This window comes from Sebastes fasciatus, chromosome 14 (genome assembly GCF_043250625.1).
Source record: "Sebastes fasciatus isolate fSebFas1 chromosome 14, fSebFas1.pri, whole genome shotgun sequence".
Classification (NCBI taxonomy): Eukaryota; Metazoa; Chordata; class Actinopteri; order Perciformes; family Sebastidae; genus Sebastes; species Sebastes fasciatus.
The window spans coordinates 32,833,811-32,854,368 of record NC_133808.1 but is presented as its reverse complement, the minus strand read 5'-3'; the positions used below and the strand labels follow the sequence as shown (position 1 = coordinate 32,854,368).

Genomic DNA, 20,558 nt, shown 5'->3' with positions numbered 1-20,558 from the left:
ATTACAGGACGTAGGAAATTACAACAAGATGTAGGTGGTGACAGGATGTAGGCGATGATTACAAGACGTAGGTGGTGACGACGGTACGTAGGCGGTGACGAAGACTTTCACGACTCTCTGTGGTTTGTTAATTTCTTTGTTAATTTCTCTGCTTCCTCCAGATGTGCCCGACGCGCCTGCTCCTCCAGAAATAGCGAGCATCCGCCATGAGTCAGCCATCTTGACTTGGGCTGATCCAAAGGACACCGGTGGCTCCCCGATTACTGGTAACAGACTGTGATGGATTATCAGTTTGTATCGTTGAGTGTGAGCTAAATAGCAAACCGCCATCTTCATGACCAACTGATTTTTTATGTTTTCTGCAGGATATCATGTGGAGTTTAAGGAGAGGAACAGTCTGATGTGGAAACGGGCCACTAAGACTCCTCTGAGGATAAAGGAATGCAGAGTCACTGGCCTCATAGAGGGACTAGAGTACGAGTTCAGGGTGATGGCCATGAACATGGCCGGCCTTGGAAGGCCGAGCAGGGTCACGGAGGCTGTGGTTGCCCTTGATCCTATTGGTGAGTTTTTGTTTGTCTTATTGTGAAAACGAAAATTCTTCTTTTGCAACTCTCCAGTTTTTATTACGATACAAAAATGTAATTTACTCTGTGTTCTGTTAGATCCTCCTGGCAAGCCTGAAGTGATCAGCGTCACCAGGACCATGGTCACTCTGATATGGACCGCTCCCAAGTACGACGGCGGCCACAAGCTGACCGGCTACATGGTGGAGAAGCTGGAGGCTGGTGGCAAGGCCTGGATGAAGGCCAATCACGTCAACATCCAGGGCTGTGCCTTCACCGTCACCGACCTGACGGACGGATCTCAGTATCAGTTCAGGATCAGGGCCAAGAACTCCGCCGGGGCTATCAGTGTTCCGTCAGAGCCGACCGAGCTTCTGACCTGCAAGGATGAGTACGGTAAGCTGAGTAGTAAACTAGTTTGGGGTAGTTAAAACATGTAAGTGAGTGTGGGTCCAATTATAATGTCTTCTGTCTTCTCTACAGAGCCTCCGACCATCACCATCGACCCCGACATGAAGGACGGTATATCAGTCAAGGCAGGAGACACCATCGTGATCTCAGCCTCCAAGATTTTGGGCAAACCTCCGCCCACTTCTGTGTGGTCGAAGGGAGGCCGTGAGTTGAAGAGTTCTGACGTCATCAGCATCACCAGCACCCCCACCTCCTCCACAGTGGCTATCAAGTACGCCAGCCGGAAGAACACCGGGGAGTACACCATCACCGCCAGCAACCCCTTCGGCATTAAAGAAGAACATGTGAAGGTGAAGGTCCTCGATGTGCCCGGACCTCCGGGCCCCATCGAAGCCAGTAACATTTCAGCCGAGAAGTGCACTCTGACCTGGCTTCCACCAGAGGAGGACGGAGGCTTCTCTATCAAGTCCTACATCCTGGAGAAGAGAGAGACCAGCCGCCTTCAGTGGACCAAGCTGGCTGAAAACATCGTGGACTGCAGATACATAGCCGGCAAACTGATCAAGGGCAACGAGTACATCTTCAGAGTGTGTGCTGTGAACCAGTTAGGCACTGGAGACTCGAGCCAGTCCGGTCCAGTGAAAATGGTCGACAGTTACCGTAAGTTTAAAATTTAATTCAATGGAAATATTAAAAATGTTCCGGATAACCATAGGATTATAAAAATGCCTTAAACTGGGTATACGCTGTACGATTTTAGCCCCTTTCTGGCCCGAATTTTGAGCCTCGCGACTCATTTAGAGCCGAATTTCAGCTTCGTCAGGCGCCGTTTGCTGTGCAGTGTACGTCGGACGTTCATGAGGAAGTTCTGACATGTCAGAAATTTTGGTCGGCCATCTACAGGCTCTCGCAGAGTTGAAGCAGAGCAGCCGATTCCCTGACGTCAGCGCCTTTTTCTCCTCCTTTTACAGTGATCAGAGCGTAGCTATCAAGATAAAAATGTACAATAGATATAGTAGAACGTAGCCAGCTTAACTCCAATTCTCTATTGTCCGCGTCTTCCATGACAGGATTCTCTGTCTCTAATCTCACGTTCCATCGTCCCCTCACTCGCGAACAAGACCCCAAAGTACTGGAACTCCTTCACTTGGGGTAAGGACTCATTCCCTATCCGGAGTAGGCAATCTACCGGTTTCCTGCTTTACCGCACCGTTGTGACGAAAAGAGAGCTGTGCCGGAAGGCATAGCTCTTGATCTACCGGTCAGTCTTCGTTCCTCCTCTCACCTATGGTCATGAGGGCTGGGTCAGGACCCAAAGAACTAGATCGCGGGTACAAGCGGACAAAATGTGTTTCCTCAGGAGGGTGGCTGGCGTCTCCCTTAGAGATAGGGTGAGAAGCTCAGTCATCCGTGAGGGACTCGGAGTAGAGCCGCTGCTCCTTTGCGTTGAAAGGAGCCAGCTGAGGTGGTTCGGGCATCTAGTGAGGATGCCCCCCCCCCCGGGCGCCTCCATAGGGAGGTGTTCCAGGCACGACCAGCTGGGAGGAGGCCACGGGGAAGACCCAGGACTAGGTGGAGAGATTATATCTCTACTCTGGCCTGGGAACGCCTCGGGATCCCCCAGTCAGAGTTGGTTAATGTGGCCCGGGAAAGGGAAGTTTGGGGTCCCCTGCTGGAGCTGTTGCCCCCACGACCCGACCCGGATAAGAGGTTGAAGATGAGTGAATGTGATGAGAGATGAGTGAGCAGACAGGATGGCACAGATGATCAAGGCACCACGTTCCTGCCTTGTTAGCATTGTGACCCATACAGACCTCTGCTAGCAAGCACTGTACCTGCCTCAGAGCTTTCAAACAAATCTTTATTGACAACTGTCGACGGGACCGTACAGTGTGAGCAAATAAATCGAGAGCTTTGGCTTTACATCGCAAACGATCGACTTGTACAGTGGGAGTAGGAATTACACAACAACATATCTAAAATCGTACAGTTAATGCCCGGCTTTAAGGAGAATGATTTTAATAGGCATAACTGACCAAAATGTTCCTGCATACTTTGTTTCCCCAGGCCCACCTGGTCCACCCTCAATCCCAGAGATTGAGCTCATCAGTAGGAACGCTATCACCATTTCATGGAAGAGACCGGCGCAGGACGGGGGAAGTGACATAAGAGGATATTGTGTAGAGAGGAAAGAGAGGAGAGGAATGAGATGGGTGAGAGCCTCTAAGAGGACGGTCCCTGACCTCCGCTTTAAGGTGCAAGGCCTGAGTGAGGGAACAGAGTACGAGTTTAGAGTCACCGCTGAGAACAAGGCTGGATTCGGGGAGCCAAGTGAGCCATCGCAACCTGCGATGACCAAGGACATTGTGTGTAAGTAAAACTGGACTCGTCGCTTTATTCTGAATTACATTTTAAAACAGGAAAGTTCACATCAAGCACCCCCATTCACTTTTAAACTCCTGTTTTTCTTGTTTATTAGATCCACCTGGTCCTCCATCCAACGCCAGAATTACAGACACCACGAAAACCACAGCTTCCTTCGCCTGGGGCCGACCCCACTATGATGGTGGTCTTGAAGTCGATGGATATATTGTTGAGTACAAAAAGGAGGGGCATGATGACTGGGAGGTGGAGACACACTATCCACTGAAAGCTACTGAATACGTTATTGGTAAACTTCAAAAAGGAGGCAAATACCACTTCAGAGTCTCCGCTGTAAACTCTGAGGGAGTTGGCGAGCCAGCAGAAGTCGAGAAAGTGACTGAACTGGTGGACCAGGAGGCGCTGCCGGACTATGAGCTGGATGCTGAACTCAGGAGAACCCTGGTGGTCCGGTGTCGTGCTTCGATCCGCATGTTTGTTCCCATCAGGGGTCGTCCTGTTCCTGAAGTAACCTGGAGCAAAGATGACACCAATCTGAAAACACGAGCAAACATCGACACCACCGAGTCCTACACTCTGCTGGTTATTCCTGACTGCACCAGATACGATGCTGGAAAGTACAACCTGTGTCTTGAGAATGTTGCCGGAAAGAAGACCGGCTTTGTTAACGTGAAGGTTCTGGACACGCCCGGACCGCCAGTCAACGTCAAGCCCAGAGAGATCACTAAGAACAGCATCACCCTCCAGTGGGAAATCCCCATAATCGACGGTGGTTCTAAGATTCACAACTACATTATTGAAAAGAGAGCGGCCACCAAGAAGGCCTACACAGTGCTTAGCACTACGTGGCAGAAGTGTTCCTACAAGTTTCAAGACCTTGAGGAGGGAGCTTACTACTACTTCCGTATCTCCGCTGAGAATGACCTGGGCGTAGGTGAGCCTGCTGAAAGCCCTCAGCCAATCAGGGCATCCCAGGCCCCCTCTACACCAGAGAACTTGTATGTCACAGACGTGACTAATGACAGTGCCAGCCTGGCGTGGACCAAACCCTTGCATGATGGTGGCAGCTTGATCACTGGATATGTTATTGAGGCCCAGAAGAAGGACACTGACCAGTGGGTCCATGTGACCACAATCAAGGCTCTGGACTACACCGTCACAGATCTGATTGAGGGCGCAGAATATACCTTCCGCATAATAGCTGTCAACGCATCAGGCAGGAGCGACCCACGTGAGAGCAGGCCTGCTGTTATCAAAGAGCAGACTTCCGCTCCTTCCTTTGACATGCGTGGCGTCTACCAGATGACGGTCATCGCCAAAGCAGGGGACCGTGTCAAGGTGGAGATTCCGGTGCTCGGCAAACCCAGACCTGTGGTTTCCTGGAAGAAGGGAGACATAGGGCTCAAGGAAACGCAAAGAATCAACGTCGAAACCACGGCAACATCAACTATCCTCAACATCAATGAGATCAAGAGGAAAGACGCAGGCCAGTATTCCATGACTGGAAAGAACATGCTGGGTACAGTGACAGAGACAATCACAGTCCTGGTCCACGACATTCCAGGTCCTCCCACCGGTCCCATAAAGCTGGACGAGGTGTCGTGTGATTATGTCCTCATGTCCTGGGAGGCACCAGAGCACGATGGAGGTGTTCCCATCAACAACTACATTGTTGAGATGCGGGAGACTATCGGTACTTCCTGGATGGAGTTGGCAGCCACAGTGATCCGCACCACATTCAAGGCAGCCCGACTCAACACTGGAATCCAATATCAGTTCCGTGTCAAGGCCCAGAACAGATATGGCATCGGACCGTGCATTGTCTCCGAGCCAGTGGTGGCCACATATCCATTTGATGTGCCAGGCCAGCCGGGCATTCCTGCGGTCACGTCTTTCAATAAAGATGCGATGACTCTGAGCTGGAATGAGCCTTCCTCTGACGGAGGCAGCGCCATCCTCGGCTATCATGTGGACAGAAAAGAGAGAAACAGCATCCTGTGGCAGAGAGTCAGCAAAGCTCTCGTTGTCGGAAATATCTTCAAATCAACAGGCCTCGTTGATGGCATTGCGTACGAACACCGTGTCACTGCTGAAAACATGGCCGGTCTCAGCAAACCAAGCAAACCCTCTGAGCCTATGTATGCTTTGGACCCAGTCGACCAACCAGGCAGGCCCGTGGCACTGAACGTCACCAGACATGAGGTGACGGTGTCATGGACCAAACCAGAGGGAGATGGTGGATTTTCCATCACCGGATACACAGTAGAGAGGAGAGAGATGCCCAATGGACGCTGGCTCAAAGCCAACTTTAACAACATCCTAGAAACCATCTACACAGTCAGCGGTCTGATCGAAGATGCAACTTACGAATTCCGAGTGTTTGCTAGAAACTCAGCCGGTGCTGTTAGTGCTCCGTCCCAGCCTTCAGAGGCAATCACATGCAGAGATGACATCGAAGAGCCCAGGCTTGACGTCGACTCTTCGTATAGCAGCAATGTTGTCGTCATGGCAGGAGAGGTGTTCAAGCTGGAGGCCAATGTGACTGGCAGACCACTCCCATCTCTGGTGTGGACCAAGGAAGGAAAAGAGCTTGAGGATACAGCCAAGCTGGAGATAAAGACAACTGACTTCCACACCACTCTAATGAACAAAGATTCCCTGAGGAAGGATGGAGGTGCTTTTACTCTGACTGCAAGCAATCCCGGTGGCTTTGCCAAGTTCACGTTCAACGTCAAGGTGCTTGACAGACCTGGACCGCCGGACTCCCTCTCTGTTACCGACGTCACCGCTGAGAAATGTGTCCTTAACTGGCTCCATCCAACACATGATGGCGGTGCCAAGATTGAGTACTTTATCATTCAGAAGCGAGAGACCAGTAGGTTGGCGTGGACAAATGTGGCCACAGACCTTCAGGCTAACAGATTCAAGGTCACCAAGCTTCTGAAGGGCAATGAATACGTATTCAGAGTCATGGCTGTTAACAAGTATGGCGTGGGTGAGCCCCTGGAGTCTGAAGCGGTCATCTGTGCCAACCCCTATGTCCCCAGCGACCCACCAACGCAGCCCGAAGTCACCATCATTACCAGGGACTCCATGGTCGTCTGCTGGGAGCGCCCTGAACACGACGGAGGCAGCAGATTAAACACCTACATAATTGAGAGACGGGATAAGACTGGCCTGCGCTGGGTGAAATGCAACAAGAGGACTGTAACTGACCTGCGCTTCAAGGCCTCTGGCCTCACACCAGGACATGAGTATGAATTCAGAGTTTTTGCTGAGAATAATGCTGGTCTAAGCCAGCCTAGTCCTTCCAGTCCATTCTACAAAGCCGTAGACACCATCTTCCAGCCTGGACCTCCAGGGAACCCCAGAGTGCTGGACACAACCAAGTCTTCCATCACCCTCGCCTGGAACAAGCCCGTCTACGATGGTGGTTCTGAAATCACCGGTTACATTGTGGAGACCTGCCTGCCTGAGGAGGATGAGTGGACAATACACACTCCCAAGAAGGGATGGACAGCTACGTCCTTCACCATTACCAGCTTGAAGGAAAACCAAGATTACAAAGTAAACATTTGTGCCACTAATTGTGAGGGCGTGGGAGAGCCGGCTGCTGTTCCTGGAACCCCGAAGGCTGAAGACAGATTGCTTCCTCCAGAAATTGAACTTGGAGCAGAGCTTCGTAAGGTGGTCTGCATCAGAGCCTGTAGCACACTCAGACTCTTTGTTCCTATTAAAGGCAGACCAGTACCTGAAGTTAAATGGTCAAGAGAGCATGGAGAATCCCTGGACCGAGCTAACATTGAAATCACCTCATCGTTCACCACTCTCCAGGTAGAACATGTTGACAGGTTTGATGCAGGTAAATACCTGGTGACTGTAGAGAATGCCTCAGGAAGCAAGACAGCCTATGTTAACGTCAGGGTGCTAGATACTCCTGGAGCACCTCAGAATCTGTTTGTCAGGGAGGTCACTAAAGATTCAGTTTCCATTGTTTGGGATGCACCCCTCATCGATGGCGGCTCCAGAGTCCGCAGCTACATTGTGGAGAAGCGTGAGTCAACCAGAAAGGCCTATTCAACAGTCTGCGGCAGCTGCCACAAGTCTAGTTGGAAAGTCGGAGACCTGGAGGAGGGAAAGATGTACTTCTTTAGAATCCTGGCTGAGAACGAATATGGCATTGGACTCCCTACGGAGACTGTTGAACCAGTTAAAGCATCAGAGAAGCCTCTACCACCAGGCAAAGTGTCCCTTCTTGAAGTTACCAGCTCCAGCGTCGCACTAACTTGGGAAAAGCCTGACCATGATGGTGGCAGCAGAATCACAGGCTATATTGTTGAGATGCAGGGTAAAGGTAGTGAGAAGTGGATCCAGGTCATGGTGGTGAAGACCAATGTGGCTGTTGTAACTGGCCTTACACAGGGAGAGGAGTACATGTTCCGTATCTCAGCCGCCAACGAAAAGGGGGTTAGTGATCCACGTCCTCTCAGCATGCCTGTGGTGGCTAAAGACCTCATCATCTCACCAACCTTCAAACTGGGTTTCAGCACGTTCAGTGTGCTAGCAGGAGATGATCTGAAGATGGATGTACCATATGATGCCTGTCCCAAGGCAACAGCAACTTGGCTCAAAGATGGCGTCGTTCTCAAGGAGACAACAAGAGTTAATGCTGAAGCCACAGACAAAAACCTTCTCTTGGTTATTAAAGAGGCTTGCAGAGATGATGTGGGCACATACACTATCAAACTGACCAATGCAGTTGGAGAGGCATCTACAGACATCAGTGTGGTTGTTCTAGACAAACCTGGTCCTCCAACCGGCCCAATCAAGCTGGATGAGGTCACTGCTGACAGCGTGGTCCTGTCCTGGAATCCACCAGAGTATGATGGCGGTTGCGCCATCAACAATTACATTGTTGAGAAGAGAGACACATCTACCACTAACTGGCAGATTGTGTCAGCTACAGTGGCCAGAACCACCATCAAGGCAGCTCGTCTGAAGACTGGAATCGAGTACCAGTTTAGGATTGCTGCAGAGAATAGATATGGCAAGTCCTCAGTCCTGCTCTCTGATAGCATTGTTGCTCAGTATCCGTTCGAAGTCCCCGGCTCGCCACGTTCTGTTGTGGTCCAGTCAGCCACTAAGGAGAGCATGGTGGTTGTGTGGGAGAAACCCAGCAGTGATGGTGGAAGCAAGATTCTTGGTTACCACTTGGAGCTCAAAGAGAAAAACAGCATAATGTGGGTGAAACAGAACAAACAACTCATCCCAGAGACCAGATTTAAGGTTGTTGCCCTCGAGGAGGGTATCGACTATGAGTTCAGAGTCTATGCCGAGAATATTGTTGGTCTCAGCAAAGCCAGCATACTGAGTGAAATGCAAGTGGCCAGAGATCCCTGTGACAGACCAGGAAAACCAGAGGCTGTCATTGTGACAAGACACCAAGTGACACTCAGATGGACCAAACCTGAGTATGATGGCGGCATCAAGATCACAGGCTACGTGGTTGAGAAGAAGGAGGGATCTGGCCGCTGGATGAAGGCCAGTTTCGCCAACGTTATTGAAACTGAATTTGTCGTCACCGGACTTACTGAAGATCAGATTTATGAGTTCCGTGTCATCGCCAGGAATTCAGCAAGTGTCTTCAGTGCGCCCTCTGATTCTACTGGAGCCATCACTGCTAGGGATGAGGTGGATCCGCCCAAGATTGACTTAGAAGCTAAATACTCCCAGGCTGTGGTAGTAAATGCTGGAGAGACATTCAGGCTCGAGGCTGCTTTCTATGGTAAGCCTGTGCCCACGGTACACTGGCTGAAGGAGGGCAAAGAGATTGCCGAAGCAGCACGCCTAGAGCTCAAGAACACAGACTTTACAGCTTGTCTAGTTGTTAAAGAAGCTATCCGTGTGGATGGAGGTCAGTACACTTTGCTGGTAAAGAATGTTGGAGGAGAGAAATCTGTTAACATTAACGTCAAGGTCCTGGACAGACCAGGTCCACCCGAAGGCCCTATCTCCATCTATGGGGTCACCAGTGAGAAATGCTCCATTGCCTGGAAATCTCCCCTGCAAGATGGAGGTAGCGATGTTTCCCATTACATCATTGAGAGGAGGGAAACCAGCCGACTAGTTTGGACTGTAGTTGAACAAAAGGTTCAGACACTGAACCTGAAGATCACAAAACTTCTTCCTGGTAATGAGTACATCTTCAGAGTGATTCCAGTCAATAAATACGGAGTTGGTGAGCCTTTGGAATCTGAGTCGATGATTGCCAAGAATCCATATGTCGCTCCCAACTCGCCAACAGAGGTAGAAGTCTCCACAATCACCAAAGACTCCATGGTGGTGACCTGGGAGAGACCAACTAATGACGGTGGCAGCCCTATCCATGGATACGTCGTTGAGAAACGTGACAAGGACGGTGTGAGATGGACCAGGTGCAACAAGCGCACAGTGAGTGAGCTGCGCTTCAGAGTGACAGGACTCCTAGAAAACCACAGCTATGAATTCAGAGTTGCTGCTGAAAATGCCGGAGGTGTTGGCACACCTAGTGCAGCAACAGTGTACTACAAAGCATTGGATCCCATCTTCAAAGCAGGCCCACCAAACAACCCCAAGGTGGTAGACACATCTAGGTCCACTGTTTCCCTGACATGGGGCAAACCCATCTATGATGGTGGCTGTGAGATTCAGGCTTACATTGTTGAGGCCTGCAATACTGCATCTGACGAGTGGTCTATGTGCACTCCTCCAACTGGAATCACAGACACCAAGTTTACGGTGAAAAGGCTTCTGGAGAAGCACGAATACCAATTCAGAGTGTGCGCCATTAACAAAGTTGGCGTTGGGGAGCATGCTGATATTCCAGGAAAAATTCTTATGGAGGAGAAACTCGAGGCTCCTGATCTTGACCTGGATAACGATATGAGAAAGATGATCAACATTAGAGCAGCAAGCACTCTCAGGCTGTATGTTCCTGTGAGAGGTCGTCCAGCTCCCGAGGTGAAATGGGGCAAGGCTGAGGGGGAGATTAAGGAAACTGCCATGATTGACAATACAGGCAGCTATGCTTTACTTGTCATTGAGAACGTTGACAGATTTGACACCGGCAAGTACACCCTAACTGCAGAGAACGCCAGCGGAGTGAAGTCAGTCTTCATCAGTGTCAGAGTCCTGGACTCACCTGGTGCACCGGCTAACTTCTTGGTGAAAGAGATCACCAAGAATTCTGTCAGTCTCACATGGGAGCCTCCAATCCTGGATGGCGGCTCAAAGATTAAGCATTACATTGTTGAGAAGCGTGAGAGCACCAGGAAAGTTTACTCTCCCATTACCACCTGCAACAAGATGTCATGGAAGGTTGAGCCTCTTCCAGAGGGTGGAATCTTCTTCTTCAGAGTCCTGGCTGAGAATGAATATGGTGTGGGTGCCCCTGCTAAAACTCTACAACCAATTAAGATATCTGAGAAGCCTCAGCCACCTGGCAAAGTCAGTGTTGTTGACGTCACTAGTAGCACTGTAACTCTCGCCTGGGAGAAGCCTGAACACGATGGTGGCAGTAGGATCAGTTACTATGAAGTTGAACTTTCACCTAAGGACAGTGAGGTTTGGTCTGTGTGCGCTAGTGGGAAGGCACTGGAGACCGTAGTGTCAAATCTACTCAAGGGAGAGGAGTACCAGTTCAGAGTTAGTGCTGTAAATGACAAGGGCAAAAGTGACGCCAGACAACTGGTTCAATCAGTTGTAGCTAAGGACCTTGTGATCGAGCCTGCTGTTAGACCCCAAACGAGCACCTACAATGTCCAGGTGGGGTATGACCTCAAGATAGAGGTCCCAGTTGCCGGTCATCCAAAGCCAACCATCACTTGGACCAAGGATGGAGCGGCCCTTAAGCAGACCACCAGAGTCAATGTCACCAACGCAGCGCGTCACACCACTCTCTCCATAAAGGATGCTACCAAAGAGGACGGAGGCATGTACAGCATCAATGTCACCAGTCCCCTGGGTTCCAAGGATGCCACTATTGAGGTGATTACCCTGGACAAACCAGGCCCACCAACAGGACCTGTCAAATTGGAGGATGTCAGTGCTGAGAGTATGACTCTTAACTGGGAACCTCCTGCGTATACAGGTGGCTGCCCAATCTCCAACTATGTGGTTGAGAAGAGAGACACGACGACAACCAACTGGGTGGTCGTATCTGCCACCGTGGCCAGAACCACGCTGAAAGTGAGCAATCTGAAGACGGGCTCTGAATACCAGTTCAGAATCTATGCTGAGAATAGATATGGAAAGAGTTACGCAATTGATTCAGTGCCTGTTGTGGCACAGTATCCATTCCAGGAGCCCGGCCCACCAGGAACACCATTTGTGTCTTTATACTCTAAAGACTATATGATTGTTGAGTGGCACAAACCCCCATCCGATGGAGGCAGTGCCATTTTGGGCTACCATCTGGAGAGAAAGGAGAAGAATAGTATCCTCTGGACCAAGATCAACAGAATGCTCATCCAAGACTGCAGGTTCAAATCTACTCCTCTTGAGGAAGGCATTGAGTACGAGTACAGAGTCTATGCTGAGAATATAGTCGGCATCGGAAAATGCAGCAAAGTGTCTGAGGTTTATGTAGCCCGTGACCCATGTTATCCTCCTGGCCGTCCTGAGGCTGTGATTGTGTCCAGGCACTCAGTAAAGCTGAGGTGGACCCCTCCAGAGTATGACGGTGGAAGCTTAATCACTGGCTATGTAGTGGAGAAACGTGACCTTCCCGAAGGAAAGTGGATGAAGGCCAGCTTTGCAAACGTCATTGAACTTGAATTCACAGTAACTGGCTTGACAGAAGACAGTAAATATGATTTCAGAGTAATTGCGAGGAATGCAGCCGGTGCTGTCAGCAAGCCCTCCGAGAGCACAGGATCCGTCACAGCCAGGGATGAAGTTGAGACACCCAAGTGTGAGACGGATCCTATATACAACCAGACCATTGTTGTCAATGCTGGAGACACTTTCAGTCTGGAGGCCAGTGTGGAAGGAAAGCCCATCCCCTCAGCCCAGTGGTTCAAGGGAAATGTTGAAGTTGAAAACTCGGCAAGAGCTGAAATCAAAAACACAGATTTTAAGCCTTTGCTCGTTGTGAAGGATGCCATCAGAGTGGATGGTGGACAGTACACACTGGTTCTGACTAATGTGGCGGGATCTAAGACCGTCCCGTTCAGTGTGAAGGTCCTGGACAGACCAGGCCCCTCAGAGGGACCTCTTACCGTTAGCAATGTCACTGAGGAGAAGTGCTCACTGTCATGGCTGCCCCCCAGGCATGACGGAGGAGCTAGCATTTCTCACTACGTCATTCAGAAGAGAGAAACCAGCCGCCTGGCATGGACCGTTGTCTCTGGTGACTGTGGAGCTACCATGTTCAAGGTTACCAAACTGTTGAAGGGCAATGAGTACATCTTCAGAGTCATGGCTGTCAACAAATACGACATGGGCGAGCCTCTTGAATCAGTGCCAGTTATCATGAGAAATCCATTCGTAACCCCTGGCTCACCTCAGGAGCTTGAGATCACTAACATCACCAGGGACTCCATGACTGTCTGCTGGAACCGCCCCGAGACCACCGGAGGCAGTGAGATCGCTGGTTACATCGTTGAGAAGAGAGACCGAGCCGGAATAAGGTGGACCAAGTGCAACAAACGTAGAGTGACGGACTTGCGTTTCAGAGTAACAGGACTGACTGAGGACCATGAATACGAATTCAGGGTATCAGCTGAAAATGTAGCTGGAGTGGGTCAGCCAAGCCCAGCTACTCCCTACCTCAAAGCCTGTGACCCTATGTTTGAACCAGGCTGTCCCTCCAATGCCCATGTGGTCAACATAACTAAAGATACCGTCAGTCTGTCCTGGCACCGGCCTATCTATGATGGTGGTTGTGAGATTCAAGGATACGCTGTAGAAATTACTAAAGCTGATGAGGAGGAGTGGAGCATATGCACCCCACCTTCCGGAGTTAATGCCACCAAGTTTACCATCACCAAGTTGACAGAGCACCAGGAATACAAGGTGCGCATATGTGCCATCAATAAACTGGGTGTTGGTGAGCCCACCGAGATCGAGGGAGTCGTGAAACCTTTGGATAAGCTTGATCCCCCAGAGATGATTCTGGATTCAGAGCTCAGGAAGGGAATAGTTGTCCGCGCAGGAGGCTCGATGAAAATCTGCATTCCATTCAAGGGCCATCCTACTCCTGAGATCAGCTGGGCCAAGGAGGGTGGAGTACTGCCCTTTAAAGCTCAGATAGACACTGGTGACGAATACACACAGCTCTCCGTCGACATCTGTGACAAATACGATGCTGGAAAATACATCCTCAACTTGGAAAATAGCGCCGGCACCAAATCAGCCTTTGTCTCTGTTAAAGTTCTGGACACTCCCGGGGCCCCTCTGAATCTGACAGTGAAAGACATCAAGAGGGAAAGTGTCACTCTGACCTGGGAGCCTCCTCTTATCGATGGTGGTGCAAGAATCACGAATTACCTAGTGGAAAAGCGTGAGTCTACCAGGATAGTTTACTCTAATGTGGACAACAAGTGCACAAAGACAAGTTACCGTATTACAGGCCTCACTGAGGGAACTATCTACTACTTCAGAGTCTTAGCAGAGAACGAGTTTGGCGTGGGACAGCCAGCTGAGATGGAAGACTCAGTTAAGACCTCTGAGCCTCCTCTACCAGTGGGTAAGGTCACTTTGACTGAAGTTACCAAAACCTCTGCCTCCTTCTCCTGGGAGAAGCCAGTCCACGATGGAGGAAGCAGGATCATGGGCTACTACATTGAGATGCAGCCGGTGGGTTCAGAGGAATGGGTGGTGGCCGCCACAACCAAAACCTGCGAGGGCACCGTCACAGGCCTAAGTAAAGGCCATGAGTATCTGTTCAGAGTGTCGGCTTTCAATGAGAAGGGCAGGAGTGACCCCAGGCCTCTGGCTGCACCGGTCACTGCTAAAGATGTAACTATCTTGCCCGGATTCAAGATGAAATTCAACACATGCAGTTTACAGCAGGGTGAGGATCTGAAGCTTGATATTCCAGTGATTGGACGCCCTGTTCCCAAGGTTGAATGGAAGAAGGATGGGCATGCTCTTAAGGAGACAACAAGACTAAATGTATCCAGCACACCATCATCTACGAAGCTGTGCATCAAGGATGCAAATAAGGAAGACTCTGGGAAATACACCATCACAGCCACCAGCGGTGTCGGAGCAGCCACGGAGGAGATCACTGTCATTATTCTTGAAAAGCCTGGCCCACCCACAGGCCCTATCAAGATTGAGGAGGTGAGCTCTAATTATGTCAATCTCTCCTGGGAGCCACCAGAGTACACCGGAGGCTGTCAGATCAACAACTACATCGTGGAGAAGAGAGATACCACCACAACAGCGTGGCAGATCGTGTCTGCTACCATTGCCAGGACGACCATCAAAGTCACCAACTTGAAGACCGGAACTGAGTATCAATTCAGAGTTTCTGCTGAGAATAGATATGGAAAGAGTTCTGCCATTGTTTCTTCGAACGTTATCGCTCAGTATCCGTTCAGTGAGCCTGCTGCCCCGGGAACACCAGCTGTTTCCGCCGCAACCAAGGAAAGCATGGTCGTTGAGTGGAAACCTCCCACCAACAACGGAGGCAGCCCCATCATAGGCTATCACCTCGACAGAAAAGAGAAGAACAGCCTCCTGTGGACTAAACTCAACAAGCTTCTAATCCCAGATACACGTTTCAAGACTACAGAGCTGGAAGAAGGCATCGAGTATGAATTCAGAGTTTATGCTGAAAACATCGCTGGACTCAGCCCAGCTAGCAAGGTCTCTGAGAGCACAGTAGCCAGGGACCCCTGTGACCCACCAGGAACTCCCGAGGCCATTGATATCACCAGAAATCATGTGACGCTTCAGTGGACCAAGCCTCAGTATGACGGAGGTGCTCCAATCACTGGCTATCTGATCGAGAGGAAGAAACATCCAGATACCCGCTGGATGAAGGCCAGCTTCACCAACATCATCGGTACCCAGTTCACACTCACCGGCCTGACTGAGGACTGCGTTTACGAGTACAGAGTCATTGCCAGGAATGCTGCTGGCATTTCCAGCCGTCCTTCTCAGGGCACAGGAGAAATTACTGCCAAAGATGAAATTGTGGCTCCAGAGGCCACCCTGGATTCTAAATTCAAGGATCTGACTGTTGTTAGTGCTGGCGAGACATTCGTCATTGATGCCGACTACACTGGCAAGCCACTGCCTGAAGTCATTTGGCTGAAGGACGGAAAGGAGATTGACAAAACCACGCCAAGAATGGAGGTCAAGACTACACTCACAGGTACCACCCTGACAGTCAAGGATTGCATCAGAGTGGATGGTGGCCACTTTTACCTCAAACTTGTCAATGTTGGGGGAGTCAAGATGATCCCTGTGAATGTTAAAGTTCTGGATAGACCCGGTCCTCCAGATGGCCCTCTAGAAGTCAAAGGGGTCACATCTGAGAAATGTTACCTGCACTGGAACCATCCCTCGCATGACGGCGGAGCCAGCATCTCTCATTACATCATTGAGAAGAGAGAGACCAGTCGTTTGTCGTGGACCATAGTTGAGCCCAAGATCCAGGCCATCAGCTACAAGGTCACAAAACTGCTGCCTGGCAATGAATACATCTTCAGAGTTACTGCTGTGAATAAATATGGCGTTGGTGAGCCTTTGGAATCTGAGCCCGTTATTGCTCGTAACCCTTTCACCACTCCCAGTGCCCCCTCCATCCCGGAGCCTAGCGCTATCACCAGGGACTCCATAGTGCTTACGTGGGAGAGGCCAGAGCATAATGGAGGAGCTGAGATTGAAGGATATGTCCTTGAAAAACGTGATAAGGAGGGCATCAGATGGACTAAGTGCAACAAGAAGAGACTGAGTGACCTGAGATTCAGATGCGCTGGCCTCACAGATGGCCACTATTATGAATTCAGGATCTCAGCTGAAAATGCAGCTGGTGTGGGGAAGCCTAGTGAAGCGTCTGAATACATCAAAGCCTGTGATGCCATTTATCCACCAGGAGCTCCAAATAACCCCAAAGTCACCGGCCATTCGAGCACCACAGTCTCTCTGACCTGGTCCAGGCCTATCTACGATGGTGGAGCACAGATCAGCGGATATGTTGTTGAAAGGAAGGAGGCAGCAGATGATGAATGGATCACTTCCACGCCACACAGTGGTGTTCAGGCCACTCACTACACCGTAAAGCATCTGAAGGAGAATGCAGAGTACAACTTCCGCATCTGTGCCATTAACTGCGAGGGCGTAGGAGATCATGTGGACCTACCTGGTTCTGTGATCGCTGCGGAGAGGCTGGAGGCTCCTGAAATTGAACTAGATGCTGATTTGAGGAAGATGGTCAATGTCCGTGCCACCGCCAACTTGCGTCTGTTTGTGACAATCAGGGGAAAGCCTGAGCCTGAGGTCAGATGGTCAAAGGCTGACGGCACTTTGAATGAGCGTGCCCAGATTGAAGTCACAAGCTCTTACACAATGCTGGTGATTGAGAATGTTGATAGATTCGACACTGGCAAATATGTGCTGACCCTTGAGAACCTCAGCGGTTCTAAATCAGCCTTCATCAATGTCAGAGTTCTGGACTCCCCCAGCGCTCCGACCAACCTCGGGGTCAAGGATGTGAAGAGATCTTCTGTCTCTCTCTCGTGGGAGCCTCCTCTCATCGATGGCGGGGCTAAGATATCACACTACATTGTGGAGAAGAGAGAACAGAAGAGAATGGCTTTCACCAGTGTTTGCACCAACTGTGTGAGGAACTCGTACATTATTTCTGACCTGCAGGGGGGAGGCCGTTACTATTTCCGCGTGTTGGCTGTGAATGAGCTGGGAGTAGGTCTGCCTGCCTCCACAGATCAAGTCAAGGTGGCTGAGGCTCCTTTGCCTCCTGGCAAGGTTGTCCTGGTCGACGTGACTCGTCATACCGTCTCTCTTGCCTGGGAGAAGCCTGATCATGATGGAGGCAGCAAGATTACAAACTTTATTGTGGAGATGCAGCCCAAGGGAGATGACAAATGGACCGTGTGCAGTGAAGTGAAAGCACTGGAAGCTACTATTGGTGGACTCATAACGGGAGAGGAATACTCCTTCAGGGTGACTGCTGTGAATGATAAGGGCAGGAGTGATGCCAAGGCTCTGGCTAACCCTGTGGCGGTGAAGGACATCACGATGGAGCCCATCATCAGCCTGGTGTACGACACATACAGTATAAAAGCAGGAGATGACCTAAAGATTGATGTTCCCTTCAGAGGCAGACCTCATCCCGAGGTGTCCTGGAAGAAGGATGGCCAGGTGCTTAAACAAACAACCAGGGTGAATGTCCTTACTTCCAAGACCTCATCCAAGATTGTCATCAAGGATGCAACCAAGGACGATGTCGGGAAGTATGTGATCACTCTGACAAACTCAGTTGGCACCAAGACGGCTGAAATTTCTGTTATAATCCTGGACAAACCTGGCCCACCCAGCAACATTAAGATGGATGAGGTGAGCGCTGACTTCATCGCTCTGTCTTGGGATTCTCCAGTCTATGACGGTGGATGCCAAATCAACAACTACGTGGTGGAGAAGAGAGACACTACCACAACCTCGTGGCAGATTGTCTCAGCCACAGTAGCCAGGACATCAATCAAGGTGTCTCGTCTCACTCAGGGAACAGAGTATCAGTTCCGTATTGCAGCTGAGAACCGTTATGGCAAGAGTTCTTCCATTGACTCTACTCCTGTTGTTGCTCAGTATCCCTTCGAGCCTCCTGGCCCTCCTACCAACGTCCATGTTTCCCATGCTACCAAGTATGGCATGCTTGTGGTGTGGGGCAGACCAGCCAGTGATGGTGGCAGCCCTGTAATTGGTTATCACATTGAATCTAAAGAGCACAGCAGCATCCTATGGACCAAGGTCAACAGAGGTCTGCTGGCTGAGAACCAGTTTAAGATGACAGGCATTGAAGAAGGCCTGCAGTATCAGTTCAGAGTCTACGCTGAGAATATTGCTGGAATTGGTCCATGCACTAAGGCCAGCGACCCCGTGGCAGCCAGGGATCCATGTGAATCTCCGCATAACCTTAGAGTCACCAACATTACCAGGACCTCAGTTTCCCTCTTTTGGGAGAAGCCAGAGTATGATGCCGGAGTAAAGATAACTGGCTATATCATGGAGCGGATGGAACTTCCCAATGGCCGCTGGCTGAAATGCAATTTTACCAACCTGCAAGACACCTACTTTGATGTCACAGGCCTCACAGAAGATGTCCAATATGACTTCCATGTCATTGCTAAGAATTCTGCAGAGTTGTTGAGTGCTCCTTCAGAGAGCACTGGTCCCGTCACAGTCAAGGATGATGTAGACCCTCCCACTATTATCCTGGAAGATAAGCTCAGACAGCTGGTTGTCGTTAAGGCTGGAGAGGTCTTCCGAATTGATGCTGAAATTACAGGCCGTCCACTCCCAGTTGTCTCCTGGTTTAAGGATGGAAAGGAGATTGAGGCCAAGGCCAGGTGTGAAATCACCTCCACCAACTTCGCAACCACTTTGATCGTCAGAGACGCTATCAGGAGGGACTCTGGCCAGTATGTCCTGACCTTGCACAATGTGGCAGGAACCAGGTCTGTGGCTATCAACTGTAAAGTTCTGGACCGGCCTGGACCTTCCTCAGGACCATTGGCGGTGTCTGGCCTCACAGCCGAGAAATGCACCATAACGTGGGGACCCCCTCAGGAGAACGGCGGTGCTGAAATCATGCACTACATTGTCGAGAAACGCGAGACCAGTCGCCTCGCCTGGACTCTCGTCTATGGTGACATGAAGGCGACCACCTGTAAAGTGACCAAGCTGCTCAAAGGAAATGAGTACATCTTTAGAGTCAGGGGAGTCAACAAATATGGGGATGGTGAGGCCCTGGAGAGTGAGCCAGCAAAGGCCATGGATCCGTTCACTGTGTCTGCAGCTCCCACTAATGTTCAGGTCACTTCAGTTACTGGTGAGGCAATGACCATCTGTTGGGAAAGACCAGTTTCTGATGGTGGCAGCAGTATCGCCGGCTATGTCATTGAAAAGCGAGAGAAGACTGGCCTTCGCTGGTGCCGCGTCAACAAGAAACCCGTTTATGACCTCAGAGTCAAAGCCTCGCGCCTTCGTCAGGGCTGTGAGTACGAGTACAGAGTGTTTGCAGAGAATTCTGCCGGCCTCAGTGCTCCCAGCAACCCTTGCGCACTCGTAAAGGCTGAAGACCCACTGTTCCTGCCTTCACCTCCTGCTAAGCCTAAGATCATCGACTCTACAAAGACCACGGTCACCCTGTCGTGGAATAAGCCCCTATTTGACGGTGGATCACCTGTGACTGGTTACAGAGTCAAATACAGGAATACTGCAGATGATGAATGGATGGTTGGAGTCCAGAATACCAAGAACACAGAGTTTACGGTGGTGGGATTGACACCTGGGGTCGAATATGTGTTTGTTGTCAAGTCCATTAACAAGATTGGAGCCAGTGAGCCCAGTCCTGAATCAGACAAGCAGGTGGCCAAAGAAAAAGTGGAGGAGCCAGTCTTTGATATCAGCAATGAGATGAGGAAGACTCTTATTGTGAAGGATGGGAGCTCATTCACCATGACAGTACCCTTCAGAGGCAAACCCATCCCCGCCGTCAGTTGGACTAAGCCCGACATCGACCTTAGAGTTCGTGCTGTCATTGACACCACAGACACCTTCACCTCCATCACCTTAGAGAAGGCAACTCGCAACGACTCTGGCAAATACACCATCACCTTGTCCAGTGTAGCAGGAACCTCCTCCTTGACACTCGTCGTCAGAGTCTTGGATTCCCCCGGACCTCCTGCCCATGTAGAGGTCAAGGACGTGTCCAGGACCTCTGCTTCTGTAACCTGGGACACTCCTGAGAATGAGGGAGGAGGACCAGTCAAGAACTACCTTGTTGATATCCGTGAGGCCAGCAAGAAAGGCTGGACCAGGTTGACTGACACATGCCACAGACTGACTCACAAGGTGACCGACCTGCAGGAGGGAGGAGTCTACTACTTCAGAGTGACAGGCGAGAACGAGTACGGCGTCGGTGTTTCTGCTGAGACCAAAGAAGGAACCAAGATCACAGGTATTGAA

The 20,558-nt window shown here is 50.5% G+C and overlaps 1 protein-coding gene across 4 annotated transcripts in view; it reads left to right on the top strand.

Moving 5' to 3' along the window:
* The window catches only part of ttn.2 (titin, tandem duplicate 2), a 235,068-nt gene that overhangs the window by 183,032 nt on the left and 31,478 nt on the right, over positions 1-20,558 (top strand). For all 4 annotated transcript variants that reach the window (XM_074657997.1, XM_074658000.1, XM_074657999.1 and 1 more), the window contains 6 exons: positions 162-266; positions 366-563; positions 666-962; positions 1,050-1,637; positions 3,045-3,347; positions 3,457-20,550. In XM_074657997.1, the coding sequence (XP_074514098.1) occupies positions 162-266; positions 366-563; positions 666-962; positions 1,050-1,637; positions 3,045-3,347; positions 3,457-20,550 (18,585 nt within the window). The remainder of the gene's footprint in view (positions 1-161; positions 267-365; positions 564-665; positions 963-1,049; positions 1,638-3,044; positions 3,348-3,456; positions 20,551-20,558) is intronic.